The 22,561-nt window shown below is 37.7% G+C and overlaps 11 protein-coding genes across 11 annotated transcripts; 5 read left to right on the forward strand and 6 right to left on the reverse strand. All coding sequences in view use genetic code 12, as the record gives it.

Annotated features, from left to right (window-relative positions):
* Window positions 1-207: 207 nt before the first annotated feature.
* On the forward strand, window positions 208-1,638 carry DASC09_023280 (Bfr1 protein; the record flags this gene model as incomplete). Its single annotated transcript, XM_064995931.1, has 1 exon — window positions 208-1,638. One exon carries the CDS (start codon window positions 208-210, stop codon window positions 1,636-1,638), a length of 1,431 nt encoding a protein of 476 aa, XP_064852003.1.
* A 486-nt stretch (window positions 1,639-2,124) lies between these two features.
* DASC09_023290 (uncharacterized protein) lies at window positions 2,125-3,720 on the forward strand (the record flags this gene model as incomplete). The annotated part of the gene is made up of 1 exon (XM_064995932.1): window positions 2,125-3,720. One exon carries the CDS (start codon window positions 2,125-2,127, stop codon window positions 3,718-3,720), a length of 1,596 nt encoding a protein of 531 aa, XP_064852004.1.
* Window positions 3,721-4,684: 964 nt separating this feature from the next.
* On the reverse strand, window positions 4,685-10,161 carry RPO21 (DNA-directed RNA polymerase II subunit RPB1; the record flags this gene model as incomplete). The annotated part of the gene is made up of 3 exons (XM_064995933.1): window positions 4,685-9,832; window positions 9,958-9,990; window positions 10,108-10,161. 3 exons carry the CDS (start codon window positions 10,159-10,161, stop codon window positions 4,685-4,687), a joined length of 5,235 nt encoding a protein of 1,744 aa, XP_064852005.1.
* Window positions 10,162-10,628: 467 nt separating this feature from the next.
* On the reverse strand, window positions 10,629-11,547 carry DASC09_023310 (ribosomal 60S subunit protein L17A; the record flags this gene model as incomplete). Its single annotated transcript, XM_064995934.1, has 2 exons — window positions 10,629-10,829; window positions 11,239-11,547. The coding sequence occupies 2 exons, from the start codon at window positions 11,545-11,547 to the stop codon at window positions 10,629-10,631; spliced, it is 510 nt and encodes a 169-aa protein (XP_064852006.1).
* A 2,300-nt stretch (window positions 11,548-13,847) lies between these two features.
* SCD6 (Scd6p) lies at window positions 13,848-14,955 on the reverse strand (the record flags this gene model as incomplete). The annotated part of the gene is made up of 2 exons (XM_064995935.1): window positions 13,848-14,814; window positions 14,903-14,955. The coding sequence occupies 2 exons, from the start codon at window positions 14,953-14,955 to the stop codon at window positions 13,848-13,850; spliced, it is 1,020 nt and encodes a 339-aa protein (XP_064852007.1).
* A 207-nt stretch (window positions 14,956-15,162) lies between these two features.
* NAT3 (peptide alpha-N-acetyltransferase complex B subunit NAT3) lies at window positions 15,163-15,756 on the forward strand (the record flags this gene model as incomplete). Its single annotated transcript, XM_064995936.1, has 1 exon — window positions 15,163-15,756. The coding sequence occupies one exon, from the start codon at window positions 15,163-15,165 to the stop codon at window positions 15,754-15,756; it is 594 nt and encodes a 197-aa protein (XP_064852008.1).
* A 90-nt stretch (window positions 15,757-15,846) lies between these two features.
* DASC09_023340 (uncharacterized protein) lies at window positions 15,847-16,212 on the reverse strand (the record flags this gene model as incomplete). The annotated part of the gene is made up of 1 exon (XM_064995937.1): window positions 15,847-16,212. One exon carries the CDS (start codon window positions 16,210-16,212, stop codon window positions 15,847-15,849), a length of 366 nt encoding a protein of 121 aa, XP_064852009.1.
* Window positions 16,213-16,463: 251 nt separating this feature from the next.
* Window positions 16,464-17,492, forward strand: RPB3 (DNA-directed RNA polymerase II core subunit RPB3; the record flags this gene model as incomplete). Its single annotated transcript, XM_064995938.1, has 1 exon — window positions 16,464-17,492. The coding sequence occupies one exon, from the start codon at window positions 16,464-16,466 to the stop codon at window positions 17,490-17,492; it is 1,029 nt and encodes a 342-aa protein (XP_064852010.1).
* A 270-nt stretch (window positions 17,493-17,762) lies between these two features.
* Window positions 17,763-18,584, reverse strand: HIS6 (1-(5-phosphoribosyl)-5- ((5-phosphoribosylamino)methylideneamino)imidazole-4-carboxamide isomerase HIS6; the record flags this gene model as incomplete). The annotated part of the gene is made up of 1 exon (XM_064995939.1): window positions 17,763-18,584. The coding sequence occupies one exon, from the start codon at window positions 18,582-18,584 to the stop codon at window positions 17,763-17,765; it is 822 nt and encodes a 273-aa protein (XP_064852011.1).
* Window positions 18,585-18,823: 239 nt separating this feature from the next.
* FAF1 (Faf1p) lies at window positions 18,824-19,855 on the forward strand (the record flags this gene model as incomplete). The annotated part of the gene is made up of 1 exon (XM_064995940.1): window positions 18,824-19,855. One exon carries the CDS (start codon window positions 18,824-18,826, stop codon window positions 19,853-19,855), a length of 1,032 nt encoding a protein of 343 aa, XP_064852012.1.
* A 236-nt stretch (window positions 19,856-20,091) lies between these two features.
* On the reverse strand, window positions 20,092-22,107 carry SEC63 (protein-transporting protein SEC63; the record flags this gene model as incomplete). The annotated part of the gene is made up of 1 exon (XM_064995941.1): window positions 20,092-22,107. The coding sequence occupies one exon, from the start codon at window positions 22,105-22,107 to the stop codon at window positions 20,092-20,094; it is 2,016 nt and encodes a 671-aa protein (XP_064852013.1).
* Between the last annotated feature and the right edge of the window lie 454 nt (window positions 22,108-22,561).

Genomic DNA, 22,561 nt, shown 5'->3' on the forward strand with positions numbered 1-22,561 from the left:
TCTGGTGAAAATGTCCTATCTGGCTTTCCAAACTGTCGACAATTCATATAACTAAGTTGATTTAGGTGTATTTATTTTTATTTTTCTTTTTGTTTTTGTTATATTACCTTCCGATTCTCTCTCCTTCCCTTTTGTTTCTTTTGTTATTTGTGCTCTCTTTTGTTGCTTCTTGTTATCACCTAATCTCATTCTGTTCCTCCCATCATCATGTCCACTGCCGTTGCCAATAGCTTGCCAAAACCTCCAACCAAACGTTTCATCAAGGGTCCTGATAGAAATGCCAAAGATGCCAAGATCACCGAATTGAAGGACAAGATCAAGGAAGTCGACTACAAGTTGTCCAAGGTCAACGAAACCATCTCCAAATTCAAGACCGACGATGCCACCAACGATAAGCGTAAGCAATTGCAAAACGAATTGAACGAAATCATCAAGGTCCAAGGCGGTTTGAAAAACAAGAGAACTGTGATCAATGACAAAATCAAGGTTGTCGACGCCGGTTTGAAGAAGAAGATTGCCGATATGAATGGTCAAACTTCCAAGATCCATTTCAAGTCTGTCGGGGAAATCGACAAGCAAATCCAAAAATTGGACGACGCCATTGCCAGTGGTAACTTGAAGATCGTCGAAGAAAGAAGAAACGTCAAGGAAATCTCCGCTTTGAGAAAGTTGAGAAAAGATTTTGGTAAAGTCGAAGTTGCCCAAAAGCAAATCGATGATGATAAGGCCAAGATTGCCGCTTTAAAGAAAGAATTGACCAGTTTCAACAACAAGGAAATCCAAGTTAAATTTGAAAGCATTTCCAAAGAATTGGATGAGATCAGATCTTCTAGCAAATCCGTCAACGACAAGAAGAAGACCCATTTTGATCAAAGAGGCGCTTTGCAAAAAGAGAAAAACGTCCTTTACGATGAAATGAGAAAGATCAGAAACGACTACCAAGAAGCTTACGACAAATTCAAGAAGGACATGGCTGCCGAAAAAGAACGTATCAGAAGTGACGAAGAAGCTTACTTGAAACAACAAGAAAAGGTCAAGCGTGAACAAGAATTAAAACAAGAATTGCAAGCCGCTTCCAAACCAGCTTTTGCTACTCAAATCAGCTCCATCAAGGTCTTGATCAGATACTTTTCCAAATTCACCAACCAACCAATTCCAGAAGTCATTGTCAAGGATGATGAATCATCGGTGGCCAATTCTTTCAACACCTTGAGCTTGAAGCCAACTGCTGTTTCTAATGCCAGAGTGGTTGCTAGACCAGAAAACTATGTGGTTGTCAAGAAAGAACAAGAAGTTTTCTTCCAAGGTACCAAGGGTAAGAGTAAGAAGAACAAGAAGAGTCACCAAGATGACAAGTTTGTCATTGAACCAGATGTGATTGTTCAATTGTCTGAATTAGGTCTTATGGTCCCAACTTCTAAGGAAGGTATTCAAAAGGTTGTCGATGAATTGTTGGAACAATTCAACATCTTCAAGAAAGACCAAGATGAAGTCACCAAGAAGAACGTTGCCAAGGCCCAAGCTAAGATTGCTGCTTTTGAAAAGAAATTTGCCGAAGATGGTGAAGTTGAAGTTGAAGAAGAAGACGAAGAAGAAGAAGAAGAAGAAGAAGAAGAAGAAGAAGAAGAAGAAAACTAATTATTTTAATAGAGGTGTTTCTATAATCCTTTTCTGCCATCTATTTCCCCCTAGTCTTTCCAATTATTTCTTTTTCACTCTAACGATGAGCTTCTTATCAATTGATTAATATATTATCTAAGAGTTTTAACAAAGATTTTTTTTTTCTACTGTATCTGTTTGAGAGGTAAGCGAATATAACAATGCACCATTCTGTTACTCCATGCACAGATCATGAGAACACCAGCCATCAGCAAAAAAAAAAAGGAAAATCAAAACACCGTCTAAAAATGTTTTGCTGGTGCTCACTGCAGCGAAGAAGGGATTCTCTTTTTTTTAGTTCACCAATTTGTTGTTTCGAGAAATCTTCTTTCCTATTTTGCTTTCTGTTTCCTTGTAACAACCATATTGACATATTTCCCTAAAAGCTTTTTGACAAGTTTGACATATATTGCATAACATACATACATATAATTGAAATATTTCTCGAGGCTAATACTAATAATAATGAGCCAGAACCCAACGACGCCCAAGAAACAAGGCAGATCCATGGCCAAAGATGCTTTCCTATCACCTAGCAGATCAATAAAGAAACGTCAGATAAAGCCTCTGGTATCAGTAAAGAAATCTCAAATGAAGAAAATAGAAGGCACCGCCACCACTACCAAAGTTTTCCCAACCCCCGAATACACCCCAACCGTCGATGACAATAAATCAAATAATGGGTTGATGTCGTCGTACTCGCGACCACCATTCACTGGGAAGCGGCTGTTTGATATATCTTCGTCGTTTGATGAAGGAGACATCAGGGCCCAAAAAAGAATGCGAGGAGAAGAGCGAGCGTCTATTACTGCTGCCACGGACCACGATAGTGATGAGGATAATATTGATAGTGATGCCAGTACCGAGATCGCCAGTGATGTTGAAGGAGAATTCTTCCCGGTATCTGCAAAAAGTTGCGATGAACATCGAATGTATTCCATCAACCAAGCGATCAATAGCTGTTTGACCCCCGAGAGACCAAAGAGAAGTAGAAGAAGAAGTAGTTCGAGTACCCATCACAAGCAACAGCCAATAATGATATTTGATGACGATATCGGGGGGCTGGAAATCGAGTACGAGGAGGATGAGGAATTTAATTTGACAAGAACTATGGTGGATGATGAAGTATCGAACGACAACACCTCGACGCCGATTGGTAAGAGTTATTCTAATGAAAAGGCACGGATCGTTTGTACTCCTGAATCGAAAATCATTGATAATTTCGCGTACGAGGATGATAAGAGAACAAAGAGATCAATCGGATCATCATTGGACTTCGATCCTAATAATGAAATATTGCTCGTTGACAAGAGAGGACAAAAGATTGTGAAACCATTGAATTCTTTTGGCAAACTGTTCAGACCAAAAGCCTTACTAAGTGATTTAATGAAGGAAAAGGAATCCAATAAAGAAACTGATGAGGATCAAGAAGCCAGATTAATCAGAGAAGCCATGGAAACTGACGCCAAGGGAATCGATCTTGTCGATCATGGGAATTATTCTGGTGATGAAGGGTTCAGTGATTTTGACAATGAAGATTATGATAATGAGGATAAGTTGACGAATTATTTCAATAGAATGAGAACACAAAGAAGATTGAAAGGTGCGAAACGTGGAAAATTGGATTTCTTAGCTGCCTCACCAATACATGCCCCATTGTCATCCTCTGAAGAAGAGGAAGAAGAAGGCGGAGAAGAAGAGGTTGTGGAAGAAGATTATTTGTTGAAGTTATTGGAAAAGCACAAATCTTCTAGATTAGATCAAACTTTCGAAGAAGCAGAGTGCTCGAACAACGACATTGCTCCACCATCGTCATTATCCAATTTTTTGGACGAGTGTCCTTCATCACCATCTCCAGGAACCGAGAAATCTGCCAGAGACATTCGTCTACAAAATAAGCGACTCATGAGAGCCGAAGATGAAAAGCTGGACAATTATTTGAATTTCGGGTTCACTTTGAGTGAATTATCAGGGTTGAAAAAAAGTAAGAAAATTCTTGTGTTTGAAGATCCAAAGGGGAGTGGTGATGAGAACAAAAAGTCCAGAGAAAGTTCCAATTGAGAGGGAAAGAAAAAAAAAAAAAAAAAATAAAAAAAAAAAAGAAAATTGGGCATTTTAATTGTAGTATAATTATTTTTTTTTCTCCTTGTTTTATTTTTGTTTATTTTTAATTGTATAGTAGCAAGTTTTTCAATGTTTTGATTATTTAGAATTTGGGGCGATATCGGATTTTTTAATATTATTTTTTAATACAGTTATTTTTTATGCTTTTGGGATTTCTTTAATATGTATTGATTGATTGATTGTAGAAAGGGTGTGATTGTTTTTTTCTTTTTTGCCTTTTCTACCAACAAAAACTTGTGGTTAATGAAAAAACATAAGATATCTCGATTTCCATTAACAAAAAAAAAAATAAAAAAAGTAAATTGGTTACTTGGTTCGAAATTGTTTTTGCATTGATTTCATCTACGTTAACCTCCAGGAATACCTTGCTCTTATTTTGGTTTTGCATTTCGATTAATAAGAATGATAAATGTTAAATGTTAAATGTTAAATGTTAAATGCCAAAAGGTAGTAAATCTCCTAGGCTTATTTCATAAATCTCGTGTTTGTGATTTCACGTCCGCAATTTCCCATTATAATAAAATGGAATTACACTTGATGAGCTCATGACATCAACTCAGCTAGTTATAAAATAAATAAATAAATATTATTATTATTTAATTAACGAATGACTTTGATACATATTTTTTTTTTTATTTCTTCTTTGATTTCCCCTCTTTTTTTTTTAGGAAAACAATTTTTGAAACATGGAAAGAGAGCATATTAATGAAATTAAAGAGGAAAAGAACAGATGAGAAAATGAAACTGAAATAAAAATACAAAATGAAAAAATAAGATGATAAATGTTTTTTTTTGTTTTTTTTTTAATCATTCCATTAGCAAGCGACCAAGCAATAAATACCAACAGCAAATTTTACTGACAGTTGATATGAATTCATGAATCAATTCATGCTTTGGTGTTTCATTGTTGCTCTTGATTATCCTTATCCTTTGGACTATAGGTTGGGGAGTATGATGGTGAGGTTGGGGAATAACTTGGGGAGGTAGGAGAGTATGATGGGGATGTTGGAGAATAGGATGGTGAGGTTGGGGAATAGGATGGAGATGTTGGGGAATAGGATGGAGATGTTGGTGAGTATGATGGTGAAGTAGGTGAGTATGATGGTGAGGTTGGAGAGTATGATGGTGAGGTTGGCGAATAACTTGGTGATGTTGGAGAGTATGATGGAGATGTAGGAGAATAGGATGGAGATGTTGGTGAGTATGATGGTGAGGTAGGTGAGTATGATGGTGAAGTAGGAGAGTATGATGGTGAAGTTGGAGAGTATGATGGTGAGGTTGGTGAATAACTTGGTGATGTTGGAGAATAACTTGGCGATGTAGGAGAATATGATGGTGAGGTTGGTGAATAACTTGGTGATGTTGGAGAATAACTTGGCGATGTAGGAGAATATGATGGTGAAGTTGGTGAGTATGATGGAGAAGTTGCCGCATAACCACTTGGATCGTAACCAGGACTTGAACTGAAAGTATTCGATGGAGAAGTAGATTGGAAATCATTGTATGGTGAGGTGTTATTCATTGGTGAGGTATTGTAAGGACTTTGAGCAGAGCCACCGTAGGCAGTAAACCCGCCTTGGTTATCATTAATATTACTTTCATGAATTGGTGAGAAGTTAATATCTTCATCAATATCAATATTATCATATCTACCACTGCCAGAATTAATATCATAAGGTGTGGCAGCACCGTCAAAAGCACCAGAGCCCGCCGCTTGCCCAACTTCGTCTACCATATTGCCATTGAATGGAATGTCTCTAAGTCTTTCTTCATCAACCAAAAGATCAAACACCCCAGTACCAATAGGCGCCATTTGACCCAATAAAACGTTTTCAGAAACCCCGCTACAATCATCAAGTTCCGCTGCTGCACCAGCATCTAACAAAATTTCAACGGTTTCTTCAAAAGATGCTCTCATTAATGCACCAGTGTTATTTCTGTTAATACCATGACGAGTAATAGCCATCAAGTGACCTCTTGAGGTCATCGCATCAATCAACAATGCCATATGACGGTAATTGACATAAGAACCACCAAAAGAAATGACCTTAAATGTTTCCTTATAAAGAGCCTCTCTGGCAGCTTCCATACCCAAAACTGACAAAACTTCAACAAAATTATTAGAATAAGTACGCTTGTGGTCAACACCTTCAACGGCCATAACTTCAGCAAGGTTGACACCATCAGTTTCAAGAATGGTTTCACTAGTTTTCTTAAAGCTACCACCTTCGTCAATGATCATATGATGTTCGTTCTTAGAAATGAATACTCTTGAAACATTCTCGATACCTCTCAAAGAAATATCCAAAATATGCTGTTCAATTTTCTTCAAAATATGGTCTTCTTCCGCTTCATTTTCTTCATTTTGGGCCTTTCTGTCTCTAACAATACGTAAACGAATAACCAATTTTTGAGAACTGGCATCTTCAGACCAAATAACTGCAATATCTGTTCCAAAGGCTTGCTTAATTTTATCAGCAACTTGACTCAAAGTAACTTGCTTATCGATCAAACTACTACGGTCGATTTCAAAACGCAATAACCAAGGTGACTGTTGGTCAATGGTTTTCTCAGTTTCTTCATCAGGAATGGCGAAGAAACCTTCAACCAAATCAATATCTTCTTCAATGACTGTGGATTGGGGATCTGGATCATAGAAAATTTCTGTAAGCGCTACAATATCCTTGATCGTAGAATATTGAATAGCAGCTTGGATTGTCTTAGCTTTCATTTCATCTTGGGCGTATTCAGGTTGCAAATAAATACTCATGGAAGGAGTTTTAATATTCTTAGCAACGTTAAGAATTTCTTTCAATCTTGGAACACCAAGAGTAACGTTCTTAGACGAGACACCGGCATAATGGAAAGTATTCAAAGTCATTTGGGTGGCAGGTTCACCAATGGATTGTGCAGCCAAAACACCCACCATTTCACCTGGATGGACAACAGATCTTTGGAACAATTCTTCAATCTTACCGACCGCCCAGTTGAATGCATCCTTATTCAATCTATATTCTTCAATGACTCTTCTGGATGCCAATCTTGAACGAATAAGGCACTGGAAGAGAGTAGTGGCATTTTCTTGCGCTTCAGACAAGAGCTCACCTTCACCTCTGACGACGAGTAAGTTTTGACACAATTCACGAACCTTTAACACAATGTAATCCAATGGCAAATCACTGGCACTATTTCTATCAACGTGGAAAATTTGTTGGGAGTTTTGGACAACACGTCTAAGATTAACAGGCAATGGCCATTTACTCTCACCATCTGCAAAGACTTCTCTCAACAATTGTCTATCTTTGACCAATTGATCATATTCCTCGTCCAAAATATTCTGGAGTTCGACGTCACCTCTAATTTCATCACTAAATTCAATTAATGATGAATTAATCATCGTGGAAGAATCCATCAAATCAATCTTATATCTCTTTTCAAATGTACTATTAGAAGCTGTCAAAGAATCAAGCGGTTGGTTTTCAACTTGTGTACCGTCCAAACCATCTTCACCATAAACGAACTGAAGAATTGTTCCGGTAGAGTTTCTAACAGTCCCATCATAATGGACAGTGATATCTTCTAAGGCCTTGACCAATCTTCTTTGAATATAACCGGTTTCAGCAGTCTTCACAGCGGTATCAATTAACCCTTCTCTACCAGCCATAGCGTGGAAGAAAAACTCTTGAGGAGTCAACCCTCTCAAATATGAATTTTCGATGAAACCCTTAGACTCTGGACTGAAATCATCTTTAGTAAAGTGTGGTAATGATCTGTCAGCAAAACCGAATGGAATTCTCTTACCTTCCACCATCTGTTGACCCACACAGGCAGACATTTGAGAAATATTAATGAAAGAACCTTTAGAACCAGAAATAACCATCTGCTTCACATTATTGGAGTCTTTCAAAGATTTTTCGGAATATTTACCCACATCATCTCTTGCCTTATTTAAAAGTTGGGCAACATTAGCTTCAAAGGCTTCTCTAAGAGTCATACCAGGTTCAGGTTCTAATCTGTTAGCGTGAGCATCTAAAATAACTTCTTGCACCTTTTGCTTGGCTGCATTAATGGTGGTAGTAATCTTGGCCATAGTTACCTTATCGGCAATGGTGTCACCGATACCAATAGAGAACCCATTATGAAGCAACCAGTAATTCACAATCTTCTGAAGATTACCGAATAATTTTGCACAGACTGCGTGACCTTTTTCTCTGAAAACGGTATGGATCAAACCACCGGCCGAAGCCCCGACTGTTTTCTTATTAACGACACCAAACATAACTTCACCATTAAGAATCAACATCCCGTCATCCTTTTCTGATAAGTATGTGGTTTTTTCTTCGAATCTAATTAAGTTAATACCTTCTGGTATACCCAAAGACAAGATTTGCTTACCAGTCCATAATGGCTTCGGTTTCAAAATGGTTGGCGGAGGCACAACACCATTCCAGTCTTTAATCCAGTAGCAGATATTCATAACTTGATCATATTCGATAAAAATATCTCTCAAAGTCATCTTTCTAACACCACATAATGTGTCTTGCACAATACCCATAACTGGCTTATTAGATTGAGGAGAAATAATTTGTAAAGGAACGGCTGCTAAGTTGGATAACTCAGCTCTTGTTTCGTGAGATTGTGGAACATGCAAATTCATTTCATCACCATCGAAATCGGCGTTATATGGAGAAGTGACAGACAAGTTGATTCTGAATGTTGAAAAAGGCATCACCTTTACTCTATGACACATCATAGACATCTTGTGCAAAGAAGGCTGTCTATTAAACAAAACTGGATCATTGTCCATAAGATGTCTTTCAACTTTCCAGCCATACTGTAATTGAATGTCACCAGCTCTTTTGTGATATCTCAAGTCAATTCTGTCACCAGTATCTCTAATAACATATTTCGCACCTGGATGTTCGTTTGGACCGTTTCTCACGTATTCCGTTAATCTATGGATGTTGTATGGTGTGACAATCTCTGGATATGTCAAAGTTCTGGCAATAGACCTTGGAACACCGACTTGATCCAAATCCAAATTAGGGTCACCAGAAATAACAGTTCTGGCTGAGAAATCAACTCTCTTACCCATCAAGTTACCTCTAACACGCCCTTCTTTACCCTTCAATCTCGCTCTAATAGACTTGATTGGTCTACCAGATTTCTGCAAGGCCACTGGCTGGCCAGCAATATCATTATCCATGTAAGTTGCCACATGGTATTGCAATAACGATTCGAATTCAGTGATAACATGGGCCGGAGAACCATCCATTTCCAATTTCTGCACATTGATATTTGCCTTCAAAATTTCTGCCAATTTATAAGTCAAATCATCTTCACCTCTCGCTGTTTCGTTGAACGCAATAGAAGGACGAACTGGTGGTGGTGGAACAGGAAGAACAGTCAAGATTAACCATTCCGGTCTGGCATAATCAATATCGAACCCCAATAAAACGGCATCCTCATCAGAGATATGTTTGAAAACGTTCAAAATTTCACTTGGAGTCAACAATCTTTTTTCTGGTTGGGAGTCGCCATCATCTGAATTCTTGTCCTTCTTCCAAGTACCCCAGAGTTTCAAACCTTCCTTTCTAACAGTTGGTTGATAGTTACCACAACCTCCAGTAGTAATAGGGTTTTCGGAGTCATTATTTTCCAATTCCTCTTCAGTTGGCAAGTCTGCTTCACAAACCATTTTTGTTTTACTTAGTTGCCAAATTGCTTGAAGTCTTTTTCTTGGATCCTTGATTTTAGCAATTTGCTGGACTTGCAAAGAGTTTTTATCAATCAACAATTTACCACAGTGCATACACACACACTCGCAAACCTTCTTGATTTTGGCAATGAAACCAATATGAAAAACTGGCTTAGCCAATTCAATGTGCCCAAAATGACCCGGGCATTCAAACATATCCTCACCACATGTTTGACATTTGAAAGCCCTATCAATAGTTCCCAATTTTGGATCATTCAAACCACCCTCTCTGAGCCGTTTGTTTTCATCCATAATTTCAGGGAACTCAATCTTCACCACACTGATCGCACGCTGAAACTGTATTAGTCTTGCCTCTCTCATCAAAAAAAAAAAAAAGGGAAAAAAAATGCGTGTAGGAACACATCATTAAAATATCTACAATAACCCCCATATCAATCAAAAATAGTACTACTTACTGTTTCTTCAGGCGAAAAGAGACCAAATTGGATCTATAAATCAGTTAGTTTAGTTCCACAAACCAAGCGTGAACTTCCTTCAATTTCTGATTCCAGAAATTGAGGATTCACGCCACTCCATGATACAAAGAAAACAAGATAAAAACATACCTCCTTCACCGTACGAAGCGGAGCACTTGAGTATGCGAAAGATCTAGTAGCCATTTCTGATTCTTGCTAAAACAATGAATATACTTTGGCCAAAGAAATCCGATGTTCGCTTGAAGCAAGAGGTGTTTGTTTAGATAACGCCGCCCGTCTCTTTGAATTTTTTGTTTTTTCAATAAATTCCAAATTCAACGATCATCCGTACACCAGGTTTCAGAAGGCTGGACTGAGGGGTGTTGCACCTTACCGCTATATTTCAGCACATATAAATGTAACCTCTTCAATAAAATAACCACTTAAATACATCCATGGGTGAATCTTTATACTCTCATCTGTCAACTTAGATCCTCTATTTGTTAACAAAGAGAAACTTTATTTAAAAGAGGGCTTACAATAGCACAATAGATAAATTTGTACGTAAATATTTATATTTCTTCAAAACTCATTAAAAAAACATTGCTATTATAGTACATATTAAACCACCCAAAAAGAATCATTGAAAACTAACTCAAATTTCAAAAAATTTAAGCAGTAGTAGCGACAGTCTTTTCGGCAGCCTTTTCAACTTCTTCAGCCTTTTCGGTCAAGACGACTTCAATGTGGGATGGAGAAGATTCGTACTTGTTGATTCTACCGTGAGCTCTGAAGGTTCTTCTTCTTTGCTTTGGAGCTTGGTTGACTTGGATGTGGGAGATAAACAATTTAGTGGTGTCCAAACCTTTGACCTATAAAGATGCGTTAGTTTCTAAAGTTCTGCGATGAATTCAAGACATAACTGTCAAAAAATTCAAACGCAGGAAGTGTTTTTCAATAATGCATCCTGCTCAAAAAAATATTGAGCTTTGTTATGGACTAAGTATTCAAAGTACTTAAATAGCAATGATTTTAATGATAATTCATAATATCATTTCAAGAGGTTTTACTGAATGTAATCCTTTCTTGTAATTTAGCCTCCACTGAAAGTGGATGACCATGCATGGGTTCGAAAAAAAGTTCAAATATCCCATGAAAAATTATTGAAAAAAACTTCCCGCTTTGAAGAATGGTTTTTATATCAAATTAGATTCCACTGAAAAATAATGTAACATAACGATATAAACTCCAAACTTATTAAAAGGGTACTCGTATACATACGTCAGCGTTGGCTTCAGCGTTCTTCAACAATTCTTGGATGAACTTGACAGACTTAGCTGGCCATCTAGCCTTGGTAACACCAAATTCTTTACCTTGAGCGGTTCTGCCGATAGAAGAGTTAAATCTTCTGAATGGGATAGCTCTCTTGTGATCAAGAACTTGTTCCAAGTATTGTTGAGCTCTCTTTAATTCCCAACCGTTGATGGCTTGGGCAGTTTCTCTGGTGTTCTTGAAAGAAACTCTGAGGTAAGAGCCCTTAGCCTTAGCAGATCTAGCTGGGTCAGCAGAAATAGTACCGTATCTAGCCATTTTTAACAATAATTATTCTTGAATACAGAGTAGAATCAGCAGCAGAAGAAGCCTAAAGCTTTGAATTCATTTTTAATCATTATAAAAAATATGAAAAAATGAAAAATCTATGATTGGTGCCCATTATCATGTGATATTGTGATCGCTTTAGGGCTTAAACTATTGTTGATCATGTGACATAGCCCTATTAACGCCATTTTAATAAAGACCTATAGGATATTACTCGCTGATAACACACACGCTCTACTTTGTCAGTTTTCTTTGATATAATGCATATCGATATCTCTCAAATTCTGCTGTTTTTGTTTCAAGTTTCGCAGTTCATGTTGATTCGAAAACAAAAACAAATCATGCATTACAGGGTATGTCAACATGCAGCGAGCATTTGAGGTGGTTGATAACTGATACTTGTTTTTCTTTCCTATTGTGGTTTATATTTAGGAAAAATACAATCATCTTCTTATTGGAATCTAAAGATTACTTAATTCTGAAGCTTGTGAAAATCAGATGCTGCAAGAGAAACAATTATCATTTCAATGCTATTGAAAGATGGTACTATCTAACAAAATTTACAACTGCCGTGTTTCTACTTCAAAGAAAAAGAAAGATATAAAAAAAAGAAAGATATTATTGACAATTGTTTGCAGATGCTTATAACAAATTTTTACCAAAAATGCTTCTGTATTCCCAAATAATCACGCTTGCATGCTTCTAAGGAGGTGCGCCTTCCAAAAGTCTCCTTATGTCTCCCACTACCTAACTTCTTCGAAAAAATATTAAACAAAATTGGTTTTATATAATGATTTTCGGCTATAAACTAATCACAAATTGTGATTAATGAGCAAACTTGATGTCTTTTTTTTTTGTTTTTTGCTTTTCTTATATATTCTTGGCTTCTGCGCTCAGTAAGGATTCAGAGATGAGAATAAAAGGGGTATAATGGTGGTAGAATAGACAGTTATAGGTGCTCCTTTACCTTAAATAGTTTTTAAAAAAGAGTATTCATGTTTCATCTTTAATTACATTCATTCACATCTAGTGTGGTTGACGATGTATTTCCGTGTTGATGGCTTTTTGGCTTTAACAGATCTAGTTGAATCCGCTTTGGGTAACTGTGGACTTTTCAAATGCCTTGGCCAAATTAAAAAAATAAAAAGAAAAAGAAAGCAAAAATAAAGTTCTGGAGGAATATTTATTGATTTTTATGTTAAATAGATCTTCTTGATATTACCATTGGGTACAATGAGACTCAGCATATCACTCTGTCTTTCTGCTGCAGAAACTCACAGTGAAGCGAGATACTCATCAGTATAGGGACAACTACAGGAGTTTCCACGAGACTAGGAACTCTCGATGCTACAGAATAGACTGAAAATTTTGGAGGATTTTAATTTCATAACTGGCTGCTATAACAACAAATCAATACTTTCTTTAAGCTTAAGCAGAATCAACAACTTTTTGTCTACTGTGAGAAAGGTTTTTCACACCAATTACCGATTATTGCTACATAGGTTTTCCTAATTCGCTTCAAGAAATAATTTTTATTATTGCTTTCGAAGTTATGTAAAATAGATATATGTCAGTATAAAACAGCGACCAAAGCAAATAGAAGTATCTGTTACCATCAACAAATCTAGAATTTTTTTATAGTAGTGCAGATTGAGATCCTTCAGTAAGAGCTTTTAGAATGCTTCATACATTTTTCAGAGTGTCATGAGTTAGTTGGTTAATTTTTAATGTAACATTTCAACTTTGAGATTGTTAACATAACTAGATAATGGTTTGTATCTCCTTCATGTAAAAAATTTCTACATGAAAAACTTGACTTAAACTTAATCTTGTAAGGCGATGTGTTTAAAAATAATTTATCTCTCGGCATTATACACTGATTTGAATGAAATAGGGAGCCCATAAAACCTATAAATCATTTATAAGAAACTACGCTCAAGCGCAGAATCCGCAAAAGTTGTACATCATCAAAATTATAGCATATTCAAATTTTCCATTAAATATTTTGTAAGATACATAAAAATACACAATAAGAGGATCAAGAACCAATGTTAACAATAGGGGACAAAAAGAAAAAGAAAAGACTGTATTCCACTAATATTGGAATGATAATAATAAAAATAGCAATTATAATAAACAGAAAAGGAGTTTTGGTAAAATAAAAACAATTTCGTGAAGCAAATGACAGACTAAAAAATTCAGAAACTTATCCGGTTTGAAAAAAATAAAAAAATCGGTTCACATTCAGGCAAAACAAACAATCATCATACCCTTTCACACCCTTGAGTTGCTCACCATTGTGGTTGTTCTTCTCTTTGTTGATGATTATTGTTATTATTATTGTTATTGTTATAACGTCTGTTGTTGTAGTTGCTGTTGTTGTAGTTGCTGTTGTTGTAGTTGCTGTTGCTGTTGCTGCTGTTGTTGTTATTATTGTTGTAATAACCGCCTCTACCTCTACCTCTACCGCCTCTACCTCTGCCTCTGCCTCTACCTCTATTGTTGAATCTTCTGGTTTCACCAAAAGTTTCCATGTCGTTATATCTCACTGGCTCATCAGTTGTTTTGTCGGTCGAGGACGAGATAGTGTCGAAGAAGGAAGATTTCTTGTTGTAAAAGTTTTCTGCAGGCTTTTCAGTACCATCATCTTTGGCAAATTTGGCATTGTTTGAAGCGAAATCAAAATCGGAGTTTGGAATTTCGACACCACGTTGACGGCGTTGTACCTTTGCAGCATCAGAAATTGCAGCAGCAGAAGCTGGAGCAGCAGATGGAACATGAGCAGGTTCAGTGGTTTCGGATACCTGTGGAGCAGTTTCAGTTTGCTCCGACTTTTCATAAGATTCAGCTGAAGCTTGAGCAGCTGGTTGACTAACAGGAGTGGCGACGGCTGGGGCCTGAGTTGGTGGGTGAGAGAAACCTTGAGGTGCCTGTTGTTGAGGTGGCATCGATCCGTAGGCCTGTGGTGGCTGTTGAGGTGGGTATCCATAGTATCCTGGTTGTTGTTGTGGCATTGGAGGAGGAGGAGGAGGAGGGGGAGGAGCTGCGACTTGTGGTTGAACTTGACTTGGAGGAACGTCTAACACTGACAAATCCTTGACATCGGACCCTCTGAATACAACGTACTCATAGACATCATTACTTGCAGGGATTTCCAAAGCTGGATTTTCTGCTCTACCTTCCGTACCAAGAGGTCTGACTTGTTTCAAAGCAACAGTAGCTTCTTCACCATTGATGTTATCTAAGATCCCAACATAACTATAGGAACATGTTAGTAATCTATCCACAGAAAAAAAAAATCAACAAACAAAACATAAAAATTATGCATTTTAATAATAATACCTACCGAATGCCCTTGTTGGAGATCAAGGAGATGGTCTTTCCAATATATTGCGACATGTTTTCAGTGCAATAATGCTGTGATCTTCACCCGTCAACTCTAACCTTTCAAAGTATCAATTTTCTTTGCCAACGAAAAATCCCCAAAAAACGGAGTGCGCCGAGGCGTGGTTGCCCGCCCACAAGCCAATACTATTATCATCTCTCTCTAATATTCCTACACTAATAAAATGCTTACTGATTAGTTACACAGATACCACACTAGTAATGACATCCATCGTCCCCTTTCAAGCCACCGATTTATTCCGGCTCAATCCAGTGAACTTAGATGTCTTCACAGAAAATTTCCCGCTAACGTTCTACTTCCAGTACCTTTCGGAATGGCCAACGCTTTTCTACAAGTCAATAGAACCAACATACAACGTTGAATTGCTAACAAACGAGTTTGTTTGCTCAGGATATATGATGGGTAAGACAGAAGGTAGAAAAATGGATTGGCACGCGCACATTACCGCAGTCACTGTCAATCCAGCTTATAGAAGACTTGGGCTTGCATCGCTACTATGCGTCCAGTTAGAGGAATTGACAAAATCAGATCCTTATAATGTGTATTTCGTCGATTTATTTGTCAAAGTAACTAATAAATTGGCGCTTGTTTTGTATGAGAAATTGGGTTACTCGGTCTATCGAAGGGTAGTGGGATATTATGGATCGAATCCTAATCCCCTGGTTAAAGATGTTGACGACGATACGGATGCGTATGACATGAGAAAAGCAATGATGAGGGATACAAAGAAGCAATCAGTTCGAGCAAATGGAAGAGACGTTCGTGTCTTGCCTCACGAAATCAACTTCGATTGACCAGGTTACAATACTAAAAAAATATCGCCATGTATTATTCTTTTATTTAACACAATATATTTACCAATCCACATTATTTCCCGTCATATTCTATATTGAAAAACTAGGTCTGTAAGCCCTACCACCAGTATTTCCAAATCCTTTGAAAAATCCCACCAACCTTGATCTGGCAAACATCCCCCAACGTCTGCCCGAATTCACCATATATTTACCATAAGGCGCTAGCAACATGAAAAACACCGCTGTACCAAAGCCTTGCAAAAACTGCATCAAAATTTGATCCTTTATTATTGCGTAGATCACCACACCTGGGGTTATTGGTCCTACTGGCTGGAGCTTCTCGCTTTGGGTGGTTTGCACCGACGATTTCCCGGTCTTTGAAGCGTAGCTACGCAAGGACCTCCTAAAAGTATTTTCGAAACGGAGGTCTGGAATAGGTATCGTCAACTTCGACATAGTTTCAGTTGATGATATTAGAGATATAATGGGATATGTAATATTGATTGAATGATATATTGATTATTATTATAATAATATATGTAAATATATTATGAGATTCTCTTTAGGAAGTCCTCACCGGGTAACTTCATCAAATGTTTGGAAAAAACTGGAAAATCACCAAAAAAATCCCAAATGGCGGCGCACCAAATATCGGTGTAAACGGGGGATTTCTCTATCTATATAGACTAAGAAATATATTATCAGGGATGCAATCAGATAATTCCGGTCCTATAGTGAAGATTAGAGATGTCCAACCAGATTGCGTCAACTTTGTGTTGAGCGAGTGTGATCTAGCATTGGCCAACTCTGTTAGAAGATCCATCATGGCAGAGGTACCAACGTTGGCTATTGACATTGTGGAAATCGAAGAAAACTCAACAGTTTTGGCAGATGAATTCATTTCCCATAGACTTGGTTTGATCCCCCTCCAAAGTGACGACGTGGATTCGTTATTATACAATAGAGACTGTTCTTGTGGAGATTATTGTGAATTATGTTCTGTGGTTTTGACCTTGCACGCTAAGTGTACTTCTGAAGGTATCCAAACTGTTTATGCCAGAGATTTACTTGTGGAGCCAAACCACTCTAACCTCAAGATTGGTCAGCCAATCCTCAATGATGATGCAAATAAGGGCTCAGTGATCTGTAAAATCAAGAAACATCAAGAATTGAAGGTAAAGTGCATCGCAAAGAAAGGTATCTCCAAAGAACATGCCAAGTGGTCTCCAGTGGCCGCTGTAGGATTCGAATATGATCCTTGGAACAAATTGAAGCATACAGATTACTGGTATGAAGAAGATGCCGATAAAGAATGGCCAAAGTCTGATTATTGTGCATATGAAGAACCTCCAAATCCAGATGAAAAGTTCGATTACACTGCTAAGCCAAATAATTTCTACTTCGATGTAGAAACCGTGGGAACAATAAATCCTAATGAGGTGATATTGAGGGGTATTAGGGAGTTACGAAACAAGGTGGCGGGGGTTATTTATTCCTTGGATGAAATTGTCGCCAGAAATGCCAATGAAGGTAATGCCGAAAACATTGGTGGTGCTGGGTTTGGTACCGTCTATGGTGGGGCAACTCAGTACGGTGGTACAGCCTACGGTGGCACTGCCTATGGTGGGGGAACTCAATATGGAGGGACTGCCTATGGTACACAATATGGCGGCACTGCTTATGGTAATAACAGTGCTGGCAACGACGATTACAATCCGACAACAGGGTGGGATTAGCCTCTTGTTTTTGCACTATTCATTTCATCTTTGTTTTTTGTTCATCTACCAATATTTTCTTTCGTTTCTTTTTATCGCCGTTTTCTAGTTTAATCATTTGGGAATAATTAAAAAAAAAGTAAAAAAACTCTTACAATTCAAAAACTTCACTGTATACTTAGCAATTTTACAAAATAAAAGCATTCTCCAAATAAGAGAGAAAAGTTCTCAAGTTTCCAGTTTTTTTTTATTATTTCATGTAAATTTTGTATGCCCGTTGGTACAGATATACTAATGTTTGTTGTTCCACTCAACGCATTCATCAAATTTCACCAAATTTCCTCCAAATATATCCAACGCACTACCATAGGTTAAGTCTACAAGTCCGTCACTCAATTTGTCAACAATCGCTAAATCATCGATACTTTTCGCACCTCCAGCATACACGACAGTCTTACCTTTCAATGCAGGATTCTTGAACCATTTGCCCAACTGACTAACCAAAGTTTCATCAATCCCATTGCACAATCCTTCAACGTCTGCTGCATGTATTAAAAACTCCGAACAATACTGCGAGAGATGAACAAAGAGTTGTTCTGATAATTGCAAATCAGTCAATTTCGTCCATTTGTTGATGGCAACATACCATTCCGGTGAACCGTCTTTTTCATTGATCTTAGTCTTACAACTAAGATCCACAACGATTCTTTCTGCTCCTATGAGAAGAACAAGCTTTTTTAATCTTTCTAATGAGAATTTCCCTTCTGGAAACAACCAACTAGTCACAATAACTTTCGAAGCACCATCTTTGAGCCACTGGGCAGCGTTGGTATCGTTGATTCCTCCACCAATTTGTAAATGACCTGGCCAAGTGTGCAAGGCCAATTTAGCAGATTGGATGTTGGATTCAGAAGACCCAAGTTTGATGACGTGAGTGCCTTCGATTTTATTGGTTTTATATAAATCAGAGTAATATGACGATGGTTTCAAAGAGATGAAGTTTGTGGTGACAGTTTTGCTGGTTTCCTGGTCCCTATCAGAGCGCAAAGAGGCCCCAACAATTTGTTTCACCTGTCCATCGTGAATATCTATACAACCCTTGAACTTAGTCATGTTTTTGTGTGGTTTGATAGCCTAACAAGATGACATGAGAAGATGATGGGCTAAAGATAGAGAGAACCAAAAGACTCATTGCAAATTTCCCCCTTGAAATTTCACGTGGCTTGGATGGCCCATGAGAATGGTGTAACATTTTTTTTTTTTTTCTTTTTTTTTTTTTGTAAAAATTGTAGCGATAGATGGGTTTATAAATATATCATAGTACAACATTGTATATTGGATCACTAGATAAAATGTCGAATGAAGATTCTGAATATCTATCTTTGTTAGAGTTACAAAGAAAAAACTTTGAGGCACAGTTTGGTAGCCTTGAAAGTATTGGATACGAAGATAAGTCCAAAAACGTGCACGACAGTGAATCTTCAGAATCAGATAGCGAGGAACAGTCTTCCACGAGTGAATCACAAAGTGAGGAAGAAGAAGAACAACAACAAGAGGAGGAAGACGAAGAATTTCATGGTTTCAGCGATTACGATCAAGAAGTATCGGATGAAGAAAGTGAATCAAATAATGAACCTGCTCCAGTGGTGGTCAAATTCTCGGATTCTACTAGGGCTTCTAGTAATGTTCCATTGAAAAATAGCTCAAAGTTTTCAAGAAAAGGTAAAATACCGTCTTTGCAAAGTATGGAAATCAAGGAACAGCTTCAACAGATCGAAATAGAATCAGAGCTTCTTAAAGGCGGAACTTCGAAGGAAGATATGGAGAATATGCAAAAGGACATTGAACTTCAAAGATTATTATCAGAATCCCATATCCTTTCCTCTGCATCCTCAAGCTCCCAATATTCTGGGGCAGACCTCACCATGAAGACCATTGATGCTGATCCTTTTGGAAAAACCAGAGCAAAGACCATGACTCAAAGACTCCGAAACTTATCGGAGACCACTGCTGGACAACTGAGGAAACTTGAAAAAATGCCAATGAACATGAGAAAAGGGATTTTGAAGAAAGAAGTGGAGAGAGTCAGAAAGTTTGAAGAACTGGCGAAGAACAGTGGCACGATTTTGGCGAAGACAGGGAAATATGAATTAAGAGATTTGAATATGGGTAGAGCCAATAAAGTCGGAATCAAGTCCGATTTGATCGGGAAGCATACCATTGGTAGGAAGAAATTGCAAGAACAATTTTCCCATAGAAAGAAAGGGTTGCAAATCCAAGCTGTTGGTAGAAGTACTAGAAATGGTCTTATTGTTAGCGAGAAAGAATTTTCTTCAATGATTGGCAGTGGAAATAAAGGAAAGCGAGGAAAAAAAAGAAGATAAAATAAATTACATCTATATTGTATAATAACTTATTTAAACAAAACATAATATATTGCAATAAATGATAGGAAATTTTTGCAAATACTTTGAAAACTTAAGGACGTATAATATACAGACAGAACATGATCAGCTAATAACCAGCGCCAACTCATCACTCATGAAGATTTTTTTTTTTATCTAACACCTTTTTACTCCAATAAAACATAAAAGAAAAAAGAAAAACAATAATAAATAAATCATTTCTCCTTTGGGTCCTCTTGGTCCTCTTCGTCATCTGTATCAGTGTCTATATCAGACCAATCATCATCCTCGTCATCAAGACCCAATCCATCAGCTTCGACTAACTCTTCTTCATCTTCACTATCAAAGTATTCATCACCACTAGTAGAGACAGGTTCACCTCTCATTTGAGCCATGGCGCCAGCAATAGAGTCGTCTGATGGGGCTGGGACCTCGTATATTTTCTCATTAACCTTTTCAGTAGGATTTTTCACTACCATGACTAAAGGAAGATCAAGGTCTGTACCAAAATAGTTGTTACTTTTAATCATCAATCTAAATTCGTAGTTTCCTTCTTTTGGTGGAGCTGGTTGAGTTAATGGGATTTTAATAGTACCAATAACAAAGTCCTTCCCTTTGTCTTTCAAGGAGGCCTTGAATTCTTCTGGCGATAACTTAAGGTTGGACAAATCAAGGTTTGTAGTGGTTGCTGGTTGTTCAACCAATTTACCATCTTTTTGAATAGCAAGTAAAGAAGTCCATTGGGTCTTCATTGAGGTAGGGAAGTATGGAGCAAATGCCGGTGGCAAATCTGGCTGATCTTTAAGCATCTTGAAAGGATCTCTCAAAGTTTCAAACGTTTCTTCTTCATGGAATTTATCTTCAGGGAAAGTTCTAAAAGTGACTACACCATGATGTTTAGCGGATTTAATCATGACTTTAACGCTGATATGAGCAATGGAACCAGGAGGAACGCCATCTTCGCCAGGAACAACAAATTGAGCCTTCAATACCTTCAAAAGTGGGATACTGGATGCCACATCAAGAGCTTCCTTTAAAGAGGCAGAGCTCTCAATACCCAATGCTTTCTTTTGTTCTTCTTCGCTTAAAGTAAACAATTTACCCAAAGTACTAATTGATGACTTTTCAACTGCTTTTGAATCCACGTTTGGCAATTGCAACAATTGTTGTTTTCTGATGCCCGATAATGGAACAGCAGAAGCAACAGATCTCAAAGTTTCGATACAAGCAAGAGCGATTTCACTGTTACGAAAGTGACAAGCGAGATCGAGCAAACCGTTTACCAAGACCGGCACTTTAGAAATCGCGTTCAACTTGTCCTGCTCTTTGGCAAGAAACCCCATTTGGCGGCTACAATGAGCAATGAATATTTCAACAATATCTTCTTGAGGCAACTTTGGCAAAGCTTCTTTGATTTCCTCAGATTCACTAATCCAGGCCAAAATAGTGATAGGCGTCAACAAGGTGGTTGGCTTGTAGTTTAAGATTTTTTCAACAAACATTGTTGAAGTCTCGGTTCTAATTCCCTTCTTAGTGTAAGATTTCACATTGTTCCACCAATATCTGACTATGAATGGCAATAAGATAGCAATGACAAACACATAAGCTAAAACCAACACCGTACCTTGACTTTCGATTAAAAACTTTGGTAAAGCAATACCTTGAGTAATTGCTTGAGGACCATCTGGATGACCGTATTTAAGGAAATTTTCCTTGGTGGTGGCATCAGTCAAAGATTTATAGGCTTTATTGATCAACACGAATGTTTCCTCGGCCTTTTGCTTTTCAATCTCTGACAAACTGCTAGAAAGCTTATCCGGGTGGTACTTAATGGACAATTTTCTGTAGATTGATTTGATTTCTTTGTCTGTGGCAGAAGCAGCAATGCCCAAAATTTCGAATGGATCAAAGAGAACCGCAGTACTTTCGATTTCTTTGTGGGCGACATAATTACCCAAATATAACAAAATCCCCCACCCAATCACTAAGAGAAGGTTGCGAGCATTAAAAAGTTTGGACGCTTTGCTTTTGCTTTGGAATTTTTTGATGAGTTGAAAGGTGAGAGGTTTGAAAGTAGAGGTGATGGCACCATTTGTGTTCTTGGTTTCTTTGGCAAATAATGAACTAATACTCGAGACAGTACTTGGGATCACCAACACCCCAACAAGAGTGATGGCAAAGTACGGCCAAGTCTCGGAGTTCTCGTCGTAATTGTATTTGGAGTTACTCATGACCAGCACAAAACAAGCAAAAACAGTGTATTATGATGGAGAGATTGAGAGAGAGGATGAGAAAAGGAGAAAGAGGGAAGAGCTGAAGTAAGTTAATGTTCATTTTATTCATAATCCACTTCCAATGTGATTTTTTTTTTCAACCGTAGAAACACGTACATAGATGGGTGGGTGGCTGTAGTCACGTTCTGGTTGCGGTTTTCTCGGGTATATGCATGCCAAACGGTACAAAGATGCTTGAGATACAGTGAAAATGTGTTCTGTTGGAAGAGGTAAGTATCGTGATGTAGGTTTTTAACCAAACTATTTCTCAAGGATTATCAACAATTAGCGCCATTATAAAAGATAATAATGAGAATTAATTATTTTTAACGGTCATAGTCTGCATTAATTTGTGACGGTGTCTAACCAAGGTTCGCTGAGGCGGCGGGGGGTGGGGTAGGAAATGGACCCG

This window comes from Saccharomycopsis crataegensis, assembly GCF_037102585.1.
Source record: "Saccharomycopsis crataegensis DNA, jcf7180000000075, whole genome shotgun sequence".
Lineage (NCBI taxonomy): Eukaryota > Fungi > Ascomycota > Saccharomycetes > Ascoideales > Saccharomycopsidaceae > Saccharomycopsis > Saccharomycopsis crataegensis.